This window comes from Scyliorhinus torazame, chromosome 13, assembly GCF_047496885.1.
Source record: "Scyliorhinus torazame isolate Kashiwa2021f chromosome 13, sScyTor2.1, whole genome shotgun sequence".
Lineage (NCBI taxonomy): Eukaryota > Metazoa > Chordata > Chondrichthyes > Carcharhiniformes > Scyliorhinidae > Scyliorhinus > Scyliorhinus torazame.
The window spans coordinates 78,227,569-78,244,494 of NC_092719.1; the positions used below are offsets into that span (position 1 = coordinate 78,227,569).

The window sequence follows — 16,926 nt, forward strand, 5'->3', positions numbered from 1 at the left end:
GGTCCTGGAAGGGAGGGTGACTCAGAGTGCAGAGGTGGCAATATTTGCAGTATTGGATAATCCGGGAGCCCAGGGGGGGAGAGAGGCCGACGTTTTGGTCTTTGCCTCCCTGGTGGCCCAGAGATGGATTTTGCTGGGATGGAGGGACTTGGAGCCTCCAAAGTCGGGGATTTGGGTCAGTGACATGACAGGGTTTCTTAGGCTAGAGAAAATTAAGTTCGCCTTAAGGGGTTCACGATAGTGGTTCGCTCGGAGGTGGTGACCGTTCATCGACTTCTTCAAGGAGAATTGACCGTCAGCAAGGGGGGGGGGGGGAAGGAGAGGGGAGGCATGGAAGTGACGTATAAGGGCAGGAATCTAATGTATGGGTAGTTAAGGTTTAGGGATTGGGAGAGTTGGGTGAACTGTTTGTGGGTTTTTTGCGTGTGTTAAAAATGCTAAATCTATAAATGCCTCAATAAAATATTTTCTTTAAAAAAAATGATTTAGCAGATTTTTTTTAAAAGCTGTGCATTTATATAGCGCCTTTCATGATCATATATAATAATAACCGCTTATTGTCATGAGTAGGCTTCAATGAAGTTACTGTGAAAAGCCCCTAGTCTCCACATTCCGGCGCCTGTTCGGGGAGGCTGGTACGGGAATTGAACCCGCGCTGCTGGCATTGTTCTGCATTACAAGCCAGCTGTTTAGCACGGGCTGGTTTAGCACAGGGCTAAATCGCTGGCTTTAAAAACCGACCAAGGCAGGCCAGAAGCATGGTTCAATTCCCGTACCAGCCTCCCCGAACAGGTACCGGAATGTGGCAACTAGGGGCTTTTCACAGTAACTTCATTTGAAGTCTACTTGTGTCAATAAGTGATTTTCATTTCATTTTCATTTCATTTCACTGTGCTAAACCAGTTCCTTAGCTATATGATCTCCCAAAGCGCTTTACAGTTCGTGAAGTATTTTGAAGTGTCACTAGAATGTAGGAAACACCATGGCCAATTTTCACACGCCAGCTCCCATAAACAGCAATATGATAATGACCAGATAATCTGTTTTTTGTAATGTTGGTTGAGGAATAAATATTTGTCAGGACCCTTGAGGAGAATTTTCCTGCCAAAAGTACCCATTTTTTCTAGTGCTGGAACACTGAAGCATGACATTACAATTAGAGCTAGTCTCCTCAGGGAGTAAATTAGGAAGCACTTTCTGGAGGCCTCTGGAAAGATGAAACTCCAGAAACCGCTCTTGCGGTTGGAGGCTACTTAGATATTTCAAAATTGAGATTGAAAGGATTTTGTGAAGTAAGCATACTTAGGGTTATGGATCCAAGCCGAAGGTACAAATCGGCCATGGTCCAATTGAGAAGGGGAACAGGCCAGAGGGGCTGAATGGCCTCCTCCTATTCCAGTGCCTTGACTCCTCAATAAATGTAACCAACAGGCTGTCACTTACATCGTTGATACTTGTAAGATCAGGGAACTTCCCGCCAGTATCCTGGCCAACATTTTCCCGCCAGTATCCTGGCCAACATTTTCAAAGCTGATTAGTCCTTTCTTTTTTAAAAAAAAAAAAATCCTTTTATTGGCATTTCTCATATTTATAAACGGTTGTGTATACATATACATCACATTTTTCTTACCCGCGTTAATTTACTTTATTGTCTTTATTGTACAGAAAGGTTTATTTTGTCTTTCTTTTGATTGGTCCTATATCCAGTTCGCCGCCCTCTGGGTCAGTCTATGGTCCCGCCCCCCTCCCTCGCATACCCCCCTTGGCTTCAGCTGTGCTTTTATTTTCTGTGGGGCAGGTGGTTGTTACCCCCTCCTCTTCTCCTCTTTTTGTAGTTTCTCCACCTTCCTTCTGTTTCTCTCTCCCCCCCCCCCCCCCTCCCCCCCTCCAGGTGGACAAATTCAGAGAGGTTGGGGGGGTGGTTGTCATTATTACGTTCAGCAGCCGCCTGATGTTCACTGTGAGTTGCCTACCCTTGACAAAGCCCATGAAATTGTGGCCTATGCTTGTGTGAGGGGGGCAGAGTACCCCTTGCCAGTGAATCCGCGAACATGTCCCTTAGGTCTGGGGCCAGGAATGGTGCAAACATTTTGGTGAAGTCCGCCGGTAACCTGTCGGGTCCTGGTGCCTTCCCCGCCTGCATGGAGCCAATGCTCTCCATGATTTCTCCCAGATCTATTGGTGCTTCCAGCTCCTCCTTCTGCCTTTCCCCACAACTTGTAGTTCTAGTCCTTCTAGGAACTGTTTCACCACACTGAGAGGAGGGCTGCGGCCCTCCTTTCTTTCTGCCCTCCCGTGTTGGCTGCTCTTGCTAGAATGGTCCGTCCCGTCCCCCCCCCCCCCCGTCCCCCCGTACTTGTCTGGCCCTGGCCCTGCTTTACCCTTCTCCTTCCAGCCCTTATCTCGCCCTCTTGTCTGCTTTTCTCACTCTCGCTCCCCTTGCTCTGCTCCCCCTCATCACATTGAGAGAAGAGACGAGCCCGAAAAGGAGGCAGCATAGTCCCACGTAAAACAGAAAGAATATGCATACAGTTTGTGATATTATTGTCTGTTTATGGTCTGTCCTCCGCTATTTGTTCTGATTCTTTTTTCCGACTTCGCAGCTTTCATTGTTGTTGCAGTTATTCCTCCCCCAATTTTTTTGATTTAACCAACTTGTCAGCCTCCGCTGGGGTGTTAAAATACATTTCCTTTCCCTTGAATATTACCCAGAGTCTTGCCGGGAATAGCATCCCAAATCGCACCCCACTTTTGTAAGAGTACTGATTTTGCTATGTTGAACTCGGCCCTCTTCTTTTGTCAGGTCCACCCCAGTCTATCTTTTAATAGCATGAGGACATAGATGGTGCTATGGAACGCAAGTTCTCCTCTTGACATCAGTAGACCAATCTGCCTCCATTCTGCCAAATTGACGTACATTACAATGGTGGGCAGAAAATAAACCCATCAGATCCATCAAGCTTAACACACACTATCATGTCTGAAGCGTGATTCGGCAGCCCCAGAGGTTCAAGGGTTGTATTATGCGGTTATGTAAACTTGAATTCGGAAGGTTGAAGTCTGAAGACAATCTATTAGAGGTGTTTAAAGTGATTTGATAAGTGGAGCACGGAGAAGCTGTTACCAGTGCTGGAATCTGGAATGAGGCGTTGGCCATTCAGATGAGTGGAAATAAGGAATGTCAATCGACTGTGAATGCTGGAACAAATAGAATTCTGTGAACTGAGCCCAATAGGTTTTTGGGAGGTAAGGGAGTTGAGGGATATGGTACGAGAGAGGGTCAAAATCCTGAACTCCCTTCCTAACGGAATGCAAGGTGTGCCTCTATCGGTCATCAAGAGGCTTGGCCACCACCACCAGCTTCTCCAGGGAATTTGGGGATGGGCAAAGTGATGCCCACATCCCATGAACAAATAAATGGAAAAAAAACTGTAGTTGAAGTATGGATCAATGCTGATCGAATAGAATGGGAGACCACCTCCGAAGGGCTTAGTGGCTCACATTTCCTGCCAAAATTACAGTATAGGAGGAGCACCAGGAAAACAGATATAGAGACACTAAAAAAGGTGGAAACAGTGTTTACAAAGTGTATTTTGTTTTAGAATAAGGCCCCTTTTCTCTAGGAAAAAGAAGTTTGTGGGTGGCCTGACACAGATACTTAAGGTTTTGAAAGGGTTTGATAGGATGGACAAAGAGATGCCTGCACCTGAGATTAAGTCCTAGCATGCAAGATGGCCACCGATACTGGTCTGTGCATGCGCAGAATCCAATGTTGTCACTTGCAGGAGATGATACTGGTTGGAAGCCATTCACCCAGTTAGAGTCCTTGGCAAGTGGGAAGTTGGGCACGGCCTCCCTTGGGGATTGGATTGGGTGGGGTGTGGATGGGGGGCGGTGGAGTAGGGTTCTAATCCACCTGGTGATGACTAAATCGGTTTGTTGCTTTGGGGCTTGTTTCTCCCAGCACAGTGCCAACAGGGCAAACAAATGATGGAATGCAGGCTTCATTGCACACCATCTCTTCCACATCACTGCGATATGCTACCATGGCTGTAATGATCTTTGTATGTAGTAATACATGAACAGAGACTATGTTAAGCTAGTACAGTCAACTGAGCATTAGATAGCCACACTATCAGGACCAATATAAATGTTTTCCTGCTCTTTCCTAGAGAAGTCTGTATCTAGAGTGCAGAGAGTACAGAGTTAGAGAGAAGAAGTTAATAGATATCAGTAATTATCTTTATCTTACTTAATAGTTTGATCTAAAGTTATTTGTTTGTTTACTAGTTTAGTATTAAGTAAAAAGAACTCAAGATTATTTTATATTACTCAAGATTATTTTATATTACTCATTAAATTACTTTATCATAACTGGAAGACTACGGCTATATTTCAACAACTCGGCTAGACGAAAAGAGAAATATATATATTACAACATTGTAATAATAACATGGTACCAGGTTTAAAAAGCTTTAAGAAGGATTAGTAAGTAAATTCAAACAAAGAAGATAAAGTTCCTATTCCGACTATTCGACTGGTGAAGTCATCACAGAAACAATCCTCGACTACGGATCGATTTTCGATGGATCAAGTGCAGGTTCCCAGATCAAGTGCAGGCTCCCTGACATCTGAAGACAACTGGTAACCTTAATCTTAATTGGAGACTGTTATTCCAACTTTATCTGGAAGCTAGTGATCTGAATACTGCTTCAGAGGCTAGACAAATCACTTTGCTTCTGTCCCTAGCAGGACAGCAGGCAATTGAAATTTAGAACTCATTTATTTTTGGTGCGGGTGAAGATAGAACCAAATTTGAACATATAATCGCTAAATTCGATGATCACTGCAGAATGCAAACAATGAAATTTTAGAGCGATTATGATTTCATAAACGAGTGCAAAAAGTTGGAGAATCTGTTAACAACTTTATAAGTGATCTAAAACTCCGAGCTCAGACATGTAATTATGCTGATCTGCAAATCGTTTATGGGATAACAGATGAATCTTTAAGAGAAGCCTGATTACTTCAAAAAGATCTTACATTGAAAATTGCAATTGAAAAATGCATCTCCAGCAAACAAATAAAAGTCAATACTTAGTTTTATTCAAAAGAAAAAGGCGCAAAAGTCCCCCCCAAGGCTGAGAAAATAAAAATGGTGTCGCAGGCAGCACATAAGCATGTTTGAGACAGCAGCTATCGTGCACACGCATTTTCCAACTCAAGAAATAACGCACTTCGCACAGAAATATGAGACGCCGCAAAAGAGGTCTGCGTGTGTGCAAACGTCAATGATGCGTCAAGGCGACAGTGTGATGATGTGTCACAGATGTGGCAAAGCCCATTGAAAGGGAAACTGCCCAGCTTTTTGAAAACACTGTTTGAGATGTTCCAAGCTGAATCATTATGCTTCTCAATGCCAGTCTTCGGCAAAATATCTCCCTCCTACACAAAAGAAAAATTACAACGTGAGAGCAGTTGAAAGAGATGAAAAAGTCAATTCACCACAAGATTTTTCCCAAGATGAAATTCCTCTATGGAAATTACCACCTTTGTCGGAGTGATTGATGCATCAACGGAGACAGATCTTCAAGCAACAAAGACAGATCTTCAAGCAACTAAGGAAGCTCTACACGCAACTAAGAAAACTCTTCAAGCAACAAAAAAATCAACAAGTCAACATCATTAGCAATGAATGGATGACTACAATATGTATCAACAATTGTCCTATAAATTTCAAATTGGATACAGGCGCTTCAGCAAAACTTCACAATTCCAAAGACTTGTCTACTATAACAGGTGACTACGACATAGTTCCTGCAGAATGCTCATTGAAAGATTACAATGGCAATCAAATTATTTTGCATGACTCGTGTTATTTCAATGCCAGCAACAGGGACATTCACGAAAAGTTTAGGCTTGAAATAGTGGATGATCACCGATCTTCATTATTGGATGCTCAGGCATGTAAAGATTTGTAGCTAATTCAGAGGATCTTGCTGAATACTTCGGAGACATCTGCAATACAAGATGACATCCAGAAATTATTGAAAGAGTACCATGATGTTTTTCATGGCATGGGCACTGCCACATCAATATAAAATTCTTCTGAAAAAAGATGCCAAACCAGTTATACATCCGCCGAGAAGAGTACCAGCACCTCTCGGAGAATGACTGAAAGCTGAACTCTCGACTGCAAACTCAAGGGATTATATCAAAGGTGACGCAACCAACGGATTGAGTGAGTTCCCGAGTCTGTGTTTAAAAAACCATTGGTGACATAAGGATATGTATGGATCCTAAAGATCTCAACAAAATATTCGCCGAGAGCATTACCCAATACCTAAAAGAGAGGAAATCACCTCAGAAATGGCCAATGCCAAAATATTCACTAAATTAGATGCATCAATAGAATTCCCTTTGGTATTATTTCTGCATCAGAAATATTTCATCGTATAATGGAGCAAATGACGGAGAGCATTGAAGGTGTTCGTGTTTATGTCGATGACAAAATCATCTGGTCTACGACAGCAGAACACAGGATTCGACTCCGAAAAGTCTTTGAAAGGATGCACAAGCATGGTTTAAAACTCAACCAATCGTAGTGCATGTTTGCCACCTCAGCTCTTAAGATTTCTTGGTGACAACATATCAGCTCATGGTATCACACCTGACGATGACAAAATTGGAGCCATGCAAACAATGCAGCAACCGAAAGATAAGAAGGCTGTTTTCTAGGATTTGTGAATATCTTGGGGAAATTCATATTAAATCTTACCACCAGAACTACTGCGTTACAAGAAAACACTGATTTTTGAATGGACTCAGCGTCACAATGAAGAATGGTTTGATCTGAAACAACAGCTGATCCAGGCTCCAAGCTTGACATTTTTTGACCCGACTAAACCCACTAAAATTTTGATTGATGCCAGTCAGAATGGTATTGGTGCCGTTTTGCTACAACAGGATGTCCACCACAACAACTGGGTTTCCGTAGCCTACGCCTCGAGGTCAATGACCTCAACTGAGTGTAGGTATGCTCAGATCGAGAAAGAGTGTCTTGAAATTAAATGAAAATTGCTTATTGTCACAAGTAGGCTTCAAATGAAGTTACTGTGAAAAGCCCCTAGTCGCCACATTCCGGCGCTGTCTTGGACTTGTTACTGGAATTACCAAATTTCATGACTGTGTACGGCTTACCAAGATTTACTGTGGAAACAGACCATCGTCCACTTGTCAACATTATTGATAAGAATCTTAATGATATGACACCTAGACTACAATGACTTATGATGAAACTGTAGATATGATTTTAACCTTATCTACACTGCAGGTAAAGAGTTAATCATAGCTGACACTCTGTCCAGATCAATTGACACAGAGATCACACCAACAGAATAATCAATGACATTGATGCTCATCTACAATTGTTTAAAGAATTACTTCCTGCTTCCGATCACAAACTTCAACAAATATGTGAGGAGACACAGAAGGATGCCACTTTGACCAGAGTAATTCATCACTTGCAGAATGGATGGCCAAAAGGACACTGTCCACAATACCAGAGTATACACTCTGAACTGATTATATTAGATGGTATTCTACTGCGACATGACAGAATCGTCATTCCAGAGAGTATGAAGTCAGAAATGCTTTCTAGACTTGACAAAAGTCATCTAGGCATAGAGAAATGTAAACTCAAGAGCCAGGCAATTGATTTATTGGCCAGGTATTAATCAAAGACATCACAAACATGATTACGTCCTGTTCCACCTGCCAGAAACACCAAAGTCAACAGCGCAAGGGAAAATTGCAGCAACATGACATCCCATTATCACCATGGGTGAAAGTAGGTATCGACCTCTTTCATTCATATGGCAGAGATTACATTTTAGTCATTGACTATTATTCAAATTTTGCAGAAGTCATGAAATTGAATGATCTCACATCCACAACTGTTATTAAGGCATGCAAAGGCATCTTTGCTAGACATGGTATACCTCAAACCATAATGTCTGATAATGGTCCGTATTTTAACAGTTGGGAATGGACTGAATTTGCCACGACGTACAATTTCAGACATATCACCAAGCCTTCCTTTCCAACAATCTAACGGAAAGGTTGGGAAAGGCGTTCATATAATTAAGCAGTTATTAAGTAAAGCCAGAGACTCACAATCTGACTTCTACTTTGCCTTGTTAACTTACAGATCATCACCTCTGACCACAGGATTATCTCCAGTGCAGATGTTGTTTAATAGGAACATCAGAACAACACTACCTCAGCTACATATTCCTGATCCTGATCAATATGATGTTGTGAAAAAACTGCATCATCAACATCAGAAACAGTACTATGATCAACATGCCGAGAATCTGAGACCTCTTGAAGTAGATGATAATGTTCGCATCAGACCTCCTGAAGGAGGTTGGTCCGATCCTGCTCTAGTTCTCAGACAGGTTTCACCTAGATCATATCTGGTAAAAACATCAGATGATGTGGTAGTCAGAAGAAATTGTCGTGATCATCTTCAAGTTAAGGTTCACACACCAGTTTTTCCAATCTGTTTTAAGAAATGTTGCGCAACAGCATTCTACTTCATCACTGAGCAAGAACATTAAAACTTCTTCCTCACTGTTGAAATTAAGAAGGAGAAGAAAGCCAAATCGACTTAATCTCTGAACTTTATCATAATTCTAGTGTTTGCTGTACTGTGTAAACCATTGCATTTCTCATGTAAATGTTCTTATGTATACACAAGAAAATGCTATAAAAAAAAAAAGGGGGGGATGTAATGATCTCTGTATGTAGTAATACATGATCAGACTATGTTAAGCTAGTACAGGCAACTGAACACTAGGTGGCCACACTATCAGGACCTATATAAATGTTTCCCCGCTCTTTCCGAGAGGGTACTGGAGTGCAGAGAGTACAGAGCTAGAGAGAAAAATTAATAGATATCAGTAATTTATCTTTTTCTTACTCAATTATTTGATCTACAGTTATTTGTTTGTTTACTAGTTTAGTATTAGGTAAAAAGAACTCAAGATTATTTTATATTACTCGTTAATTTACTTTATCATCATTGGAAGACTATGGCTATATTTCAACTCGGCTAGACAAAAAGAGTAATATATATATTACAACATCGTAATATAACAATGACCAGATAATTTATTGTAAGAACGGTGCCTTTCCAAAATTACAGGGGACTGAAGAGGCAAGAAGAATGTTAAGGAAAATAAATGAGATTAAGAAAACTGCAATTCCAGGATCAGTGATAATAACCATGCATGCAACCTGCTGTACATTGCCTCCTATAAATACAGCAGTCACACATACAATGTGCATCCACGCCATTGGCAGTAAAGGCAGCCTTCCACTAAAGAGTGAGTTGAAAACCAGGCACCATAAATATAAAGTAATCACTAATGGATCCAATGAAGAATTCAGGAGAGCAGTGAGAATGTGCAACTTAACACATTGATAGGGGCTGGTTAGCTCAGTGGGCTAGACAGCTGGTTTGTGATGCAGAACAAGGCCAGCAGCGCGGGTTCAATTCCCGTACCCGCTGAGAATTCTGAATTCTCCCTCCGTGTACCTGAACAGGCGCTGGAATGTGGCGACTAGGGGCTTTTCACAGTAACTTCATTGCCTTGTTAATGTAAGCCTACTTGTGACAATAAAGATTATTTTTTATGGCGCAGTTGCGGTAAATTGCATAGATCCCTTTTAAGTTGGATAAAACACTAGCAAGGACTAGCAGAATATGTTGATCAAATGAATGAAATATAGAATGGGGAAGAGGCTTTCATAGAGAATCAACACTGGCCTTTATCAAGCGGTCTGTTCTATATTCTGTCAAGCAACAGCCATGTAATTAAGATTGTGGGAGAGGCAGAATTAGGGACAATTCCTATTTGACCTCTTTTGATGATTGGATCAATTCCAGGAAGACCAAATTGACCTTTTGTGTGTTGCTTGATATTGCACCGACCTTTTTATAGAATGTGATTTCTGCTCCAGTCAAGAATTGATCCAATGCTCACTCTCTACTGAAGGTCCACTTTCAGTCAAAACTCTACACATGAGCAGGCAACCCTTAACCCACCTGCTGTGATCATGTTTGTAACTACCCCGTCTGCCCCACCACCCTGCCATATCCCTACCAAACCCACCCACTAGAGCTTGTGACCCCGCTGGATGATTGAATCTATTTATACGGCACATCATTGCAATAAATTACATGAGCTGGCAACTTTGAAGGTTGCAGGAGATGGCTAGCTAAAGGTTACACAAATCCACGGCATAATTAATCCTTCTTGACACCTTCTGCCATTAAATAACCTGCACCGACCCTTTGCATTTGACCTGCCTACTGGAACATTGCCTAGGCAATACATTGCTCTTTCCTCCATCCCTACAATGACTCTGACTCACGTACATCTTTTGAGTAATTCGGCATTGGGTGTGGCGTTGTTGTGGTATGTTATTGGGTTTGGTAGTGTTGTGGTTATGATCCTCGGATAGTGACCTAGAAGTCATGAGTTTAATTGTTCTCATGGCCATGATCATAGTGGTAAAGTTGGCTCGAAAGGCTCTTTATTGTTGTTTTCAAGTTGTAAAGTTGGGAAATTTGAGTGGGGTTGGAAGGAGTGATGAGCATGGAAGCATCAGAGTTTTAAACGCAGGAGGTTGATTTGTGTCCTTTTCTTTTAGTGAAGGAAGGCCTGTCATTTTTATCCAACTTGGGTTTAGAAGCAGGGTTGCCAACTACAAGTTAGGTCTATTTTTGGAGGCTTCATCACATGTCGACACACCCCACACTTATTATTCGTCCATCCACCACGCTCCCCACACTAAATGAGAAGTGACTATACTTTTTTTTTTTGTTTGTTTAATGAGGGTCCATTTTAATTTTAACTGTTAACCAAGCAGCCTTTTCTCTTTTCACTTTCTATTAATGCCTGTGATTTTTCTCCCAGGTGGTGTTTCCAGCAGCATGTTAGAGATTAATTTTCAATTACTGGAGAGTTGACAACCCTTACCTACAAGTCATTCTAGTTCTGCACTGTGCAGTTGAATTTTAAAGTTAATTTATAATCTAGGAATTATTACGATTTGAGGAACCATCAATGTTTAAAGAAAAATCTGAATATCCCATGATTAACAGATCGAATTATGCCGTAGGATTTAATGTTCTTCAACAAAAATCAAAGCAAGTACTATTAACTTAACTTTATAGCAAAGTTTACAATTACTTATGCTATAAACTATCTTACTTCCCCCAATAATTTTCTTGTACTTCAACCTTGAAGGTTCATTAATCTCTGTAGGGACCAACTCAAAACCCACAGCCCTCCAGATTCGAATAGTTGCTCTCCAAGATTTTATGGGAATCCCTCTATTAACCTTTTGGTTAATACAACCCTCCAATCTTTCTTTACTGTTGATGCCTCCAGTTCTTGTTCTTGTTACCAGCAGATAGCCAACTGCCTTCTCGGAGCTTCCAAGCTACATCTGCCGACTGCTTTCTGCCACAGTGAGGACCACTATAAATTTTGTCCTCTAGCTTCCAACTAGAAAAATCTTCTGACTGCATTTTAACTCATAAATACAAGCTTGACAACATAAATTTCATTCGCTTTAGCTCTTGGAACTCGGTGGTATGCAGACTCCATCAAACTATAACTAAGCGTCCTGCTTTCTGAGCAAGTACCCAGATAAATTAAAAAGCACGGCAGCACAGTGGTTAGCACAGTTGCTTCACAGCTCCAGGGTCCCAGGTTCGATTCCTGGCTTGGGACACTGTCTGTGCGGAGTCTGCACGCTTCCCTGTGCCTGCGTGGGTTTCCTCCAGGTGCTCCGGTTTCCTCTCCCAGTCCAAAGATGTGCAGGTTAGGTGGATTGGCCATGCTAAATTGCCCTTGGTGTCCAAGAAGGTTAGGTGGGGTTACTGGGTTATGAGGACGGATTGGAAGTGTGGGCTTGGGTGGGGTGCTCTTTCAAGGGCCAGTGCGGACTCAATGGACCGAATGGCCTCCTTCTGCACTGTACATTCGATGATTCTATGAAAAGATCCTGCGCAACTCCTCCAGCCCATCTCTATCACAATGTCACATGCTTTACAGGAATTTTAAAGCACTGTTATGATATGTGCCTGCATGCCATTGCAATGTAAAGGTGCTCAGCAGAGCAAGAATTAATGTGTGTCGGAAGAATAGTATATCCACACAGCAACCACCTTCAGCAATCACACGAGTATGATTGTCCACCTAAGAAACCTTGTGTTATTGGTCATGGGTTCTGTGGGTTCTTAAGTGGCTGATGAGCTCGATCCTAGAGTCGCGTCTTCGATTGTACACTTGGTAGGTGTTTCCGAGAGGTGGGATCGATCCTTCGACTCCGACACCATGGTGTATACAGTCACATGGTAAGAGACTCAGAACAATTTATAAACCGAACTCTAGCCTGCATGATGGAGCGGCACCATGAATGACCATCCCTTTAACTATAAATAGTTAAAGGTCACCAATAAAAATTCATGAAACCTAACAAGCCTCAAGATGTCATCAATGAGACACCACAACAGTGAGATGCCATATTAAAGATACCATATTATGATACGCTGATCAATATTACTCTTTGATCCAGCTGGTAGCAGCGCCCTGATCCTGGCTGTCTCCAGGACATCTTTTGGCATAGTTGGTTCTGAAAATAGGCGTTAGCAGCAAATCTTAAGTCATCTGTCTTATTTTCATTAATCTTTCCCAAGCCATAACATTCAAGGCAGGAGAACGAAACCTCATGATCCAAGTCTAATCTTGCATTGGAAACTCCTAGTCGGTAAAGATATTCTGACACAGGCATCCTACTGATGGCAGTGTCAAATTCTCCATAGAACTCAGCTTCTGCCTTTGTAGTGGAGGGTAATCCTGGAGCACGCCCCATGCAATCTCTGGCGGCAGAGTCCACATCACAGGGACATAACCTCAAAATTAGAGCGAATGCTTTCGAGGATGATGTCAAAAGTATTTCTTCATAGTGAAGTGAAAATATTGAACTCCCACAAGCTCGTCAGGGTCAGTTGTAAATTTCACAACTGAATTTAATAGATTTTTGTAAGGATATTTGAGGGTTTCAGAACTAGTGGGTATTTGATTTCCTTGGATGTGGGCATTTATTCCAATTCCATTTCCACACCTAGTTGTGTACTAAGGCAGATTTTTGTCTGTTTCCATGCCTGATAACTCCTGGAACAGGTTACTCTTCTGTCACCAGAAGTGTATAGCTAGGGGGGCACCACTCCACGTCAAGCATGGTTGACGAGGAGTGTCTCGTGCTGTTAATTGGCATGTTTGGAACATTTTGCAGGTTGTAACACAACCTGTTTGGCCACTGTTCTTGGCCATCAAGTCCTGAGGTGGGGCTCTAACCCGGAGCTCCTTGCTGAGAGGCAAGGAGGCTTCCCACTGTGCAGCAAGACTTCCTCCCTAGCATTTATTGCCCATCCCTAATTGCCCTTAAGGTGATTGTGAGCTGTCGCTGCTGTCCATGTAGTGTCAGTACATCCGCAGTGCCACGAGAAAAATATTTTGACCCAGCAACAGTGAAGGAACAGTGATATATTTCCAAGTCAGGGTGATGTGTGACTTGGAGGGGAACTTGCAGGCGTTGTGATGTTCCTATGTGTCTGTTGTCCTTCTGATTCAAGGTGGTAGAGGTTTTGGGGTTAGGAGGTGCTGTCGAAGGAGGCTTAGCCACTTGCTGGAATTGGAAATTAAGATAAAAATCAGCCATGACCTAGTGACCTAGTGAATGAGTGTTATCAGCCCTGAGGGGCTTAATAGCCGCCTCCTGTCACTGTTTGGCTTACCCATTCAATGTAGCAGTAACTTGATGACTAGCAAGCCACTTGATAGTCAGCGTAACTGGGATGAGAGGGCTTAAAAATGCTCTCATACATTGAAAACAAATAAGCTAGAGAACCCTGCAACATGAGGCTCTGGTCACCTGCTGTGTCCCTATTTCTCTCAACAAGAATCAAAAGGTTGGAAATTTTAACTTTTGACGGGTAATGTTTGGGAAGCTTTACATTGGAAGCGGCAGTACAATACCTCATGGTGAGACGGGAAGTGGATGTGTGACCAACTCCAAGGTCTCTGAGAATTTGTTCAGAATTGGCACTTTTGACTTAATCGGAGTGGGCTTTTGGTGTTTCCTGACTATGTATTTTGGGAACATTAGTATAATTAGAGCCGGTTATCTGCATAATCCTCTGCAACAGGCATTGTGTCATCAGAACTAGTTCCAAAACAGACGGTTATCAGTTCAAGGTGGAAAAAAAAATAAACGTGCAAGCTTGTGCCGTCATACTCAACAGTCTCAAAATGAGTAATTTGATTTTTCTTTTCTCATCTTCTCTCTGGAAATTTCAGTTTAAATCCTTTTTCAGTACCAATTCTTAGAATGTGGTTTATTCTACCTCAGAATTTTGCAATGTTGACTTTGTTAACTCTCAAATCTGGCACATGAAGTCCACCCACGGTTTTAAAAAGTTCAGCATGTATTGTTTCCAAGCAATCTGAAAAGTCAACCAGACTATTTCCATCTAACAGGGAAAATAAAAACCCTTGGCTCCTGTGTCTGAGGAATTTAAGCCAACGCTTTTTTTATATTGTCACTCAATAAAAAATGTTCTTGGAAACCAGTGCGTTGTACAAATCTCATTTTATAATCCAGATTTTATAGCCATGATCTCATCGGAGTGCCATTATTTTGTGCATTCGTTTACAATGGCAGAATGCTGGCATTGAATGAGGAAAGTCAGGAAATCGCTTTTACGCTCCTAGCTTCTTACATTCCAACTGATCCATGCCCTGATTTTTCAGATTACATTTTGTTTTCTCTTTTTCAAACAGCCCTCTCACAAAAATGTTGAAACCCTTTCTCTGGTTTGAAATCCATGCTGGTGGTCATAAAGGACCATCCCTCCTATAAAACTGCTAACAAACACAACCTATCCTACTCTTGACATGACTCAACGGTGCATTTACATGATCATATTTCATGGTCCCACAATGTTCTGAAGAATTTTAAGCCAAGAAATAACTTTTTGACGTGTAATCACTGTAGTAATGTAGGAAAAACTACAGCTGATTTGCACGGAGCAAGCACCATAACTGGCAATACAGGACTTTGTTTCTCCGTTCCTTCACACTAGCGGGGTTCCCCGTTCCTTCGTGCCGGTGGGATTTTCCGTTCCTGCTGCAGTGAATGGATATTTGGCTGAGTGTCAAATTCTCCGTCCTCGCTGAGAGCGGTAGCGAGGCGGACTCACAGTGGAGAATCTCACCCCAGATAATCTGTTGTCAGTGATGTCGATTGAGGGATCACCAGGGGGAACTCTCCTCCCTTCAAATAAATAATGCTTTGCACCCACTGGCGAGGGCAGACGGAGTGTCAATTATACATCTCACCAGAAGAGTAGCACCTCCAACAGTGCAGCATTCCCTCCATACTGCACTGCAGTGTCAACCTGGATTTTTGTGCTCCAATCCAGGAGTGGCACTTGAATTCTCAATCTTCTGCCTCTGAGGCAAGAGTGCGTCCAAATTAGCTCTTGTTGACACTGCTGCACTCTTTGCTTTGACTGGTGTTGGTTTAGGTCATTGACTGTTCTTCCAAGGCACAGAGCACAATACAACAGGGATGTCCTCAAAGTCCCTAATTTCTAGGATGTAACATACCCGGCTGGAGGGAAGGCAGTAATGTGATGGTATTGTTGTTGGACTGGTAATCCAGAGACCCAGGCTAATGCTCTGGGGACTGGGTTCAAATCCCACCATGGCAGATGGTGAAATTTGATTTTGTTTTTAAAACTGGAATTAAAAGTCTAATGATGGCCAAGAAACCATTGTCGATTGGCGAAATAACCCATCTAGTTCACTAATGTTCTTTTGGAAAGGAAACCTGTCATCCTTATCTGGCCTGGCCTACATGTGACTCCAGACCCACAGAAATGTGGTTCACTCTTAAATGCCCTCCCGGGATGGGCAATAAATGTTGACCCAGCCGGCGACACCCGTATCCCATGAACAAATTTTTTTTTTTAAAGGAAGTGATGCAATTCTCGTGGCGTGTTCTCTGCCCTTTTCCTTTGCAATGCAGAACACTAGGCCTGGCTGAAAAATGAAGGGATATTATAGATCAGATGTAGTCACCACATAAACAGAATGCATTTATGTGGTGACTTTGACATAGAAAAATAGCGTATAAAGGAGTTTTTCAGACCATGCATTCTACACAAATCAGGAAATATGATAAAGTTTGGTCAAAAAGTGTGGGTTGGTACTTTATACTTCCTGAAGCAGCACTCACTGGGCTTTATCTCATGAATGTTGTGAGCAATTCAGTCTCTATGATGTACAATAGTTTGTGGATGGAGTTTGGAAGGAGCATAGAAATAATTAAATAATTCAATTACAGTGTTTTTAATTAAAATGGAATGAGCCAAGCGGACTTCCACTAAACGGAGTTTAAAAAAGCAATCCAGGTTCAGCAGGTCAGATTAACACTCAGACCTCCCCAAGCTACATGCCCAATTATAAAGACGGAAACTGCTTACATTTGACATCTAAATACAGCTGAGTATTTATGGATATCAAAGGGATTGATTTATTTTTGGAGGGTATTTAAACTCTAATTCTGACTTGTAAGTACTTCAATTTTACCCTACCATTAGGCCAAGGTGGCTGTCGAAAGTGGTTCCTGTAATGTTGCCTGTGTGTTTCTGTTTCGATAGTGATCATATGTACCTGTGCCTTTTTCATAGCAACCATTCAATCACTGAGAGAGGAACTCTTCCAGCAAAAATTGTGTGGATTGCAATCCCAGGTAATGTCCAATTCTTTGTACATTTTTGTG

At 42.0% G+C, this 16,926-nt stretch overlaps 1 protein-coding gene across 1 annotated transcript in view; it reads left to right on the forward strand.

The window, feature by feature from the left end:
* The window catches only part of lrmp (lymphoid-restricted membrane protein), a 238,493-nt gene that overhangs the window by 114,116 nt on the left and 107,451 nt on the right, over positions 1 to 16,926 (forward strand). The window contains exon 20 of the mRNA XM_072471820.1: positions 16,835 to 16,896. Within this exon, the coding sequence (XP_072327921.1) occupies positions 16,835 to 16,896 (62 nt within the window). The remainder of the gene's footprint in view (positions 1 to 16,834; positions 16,897 to 16,926) is intronic.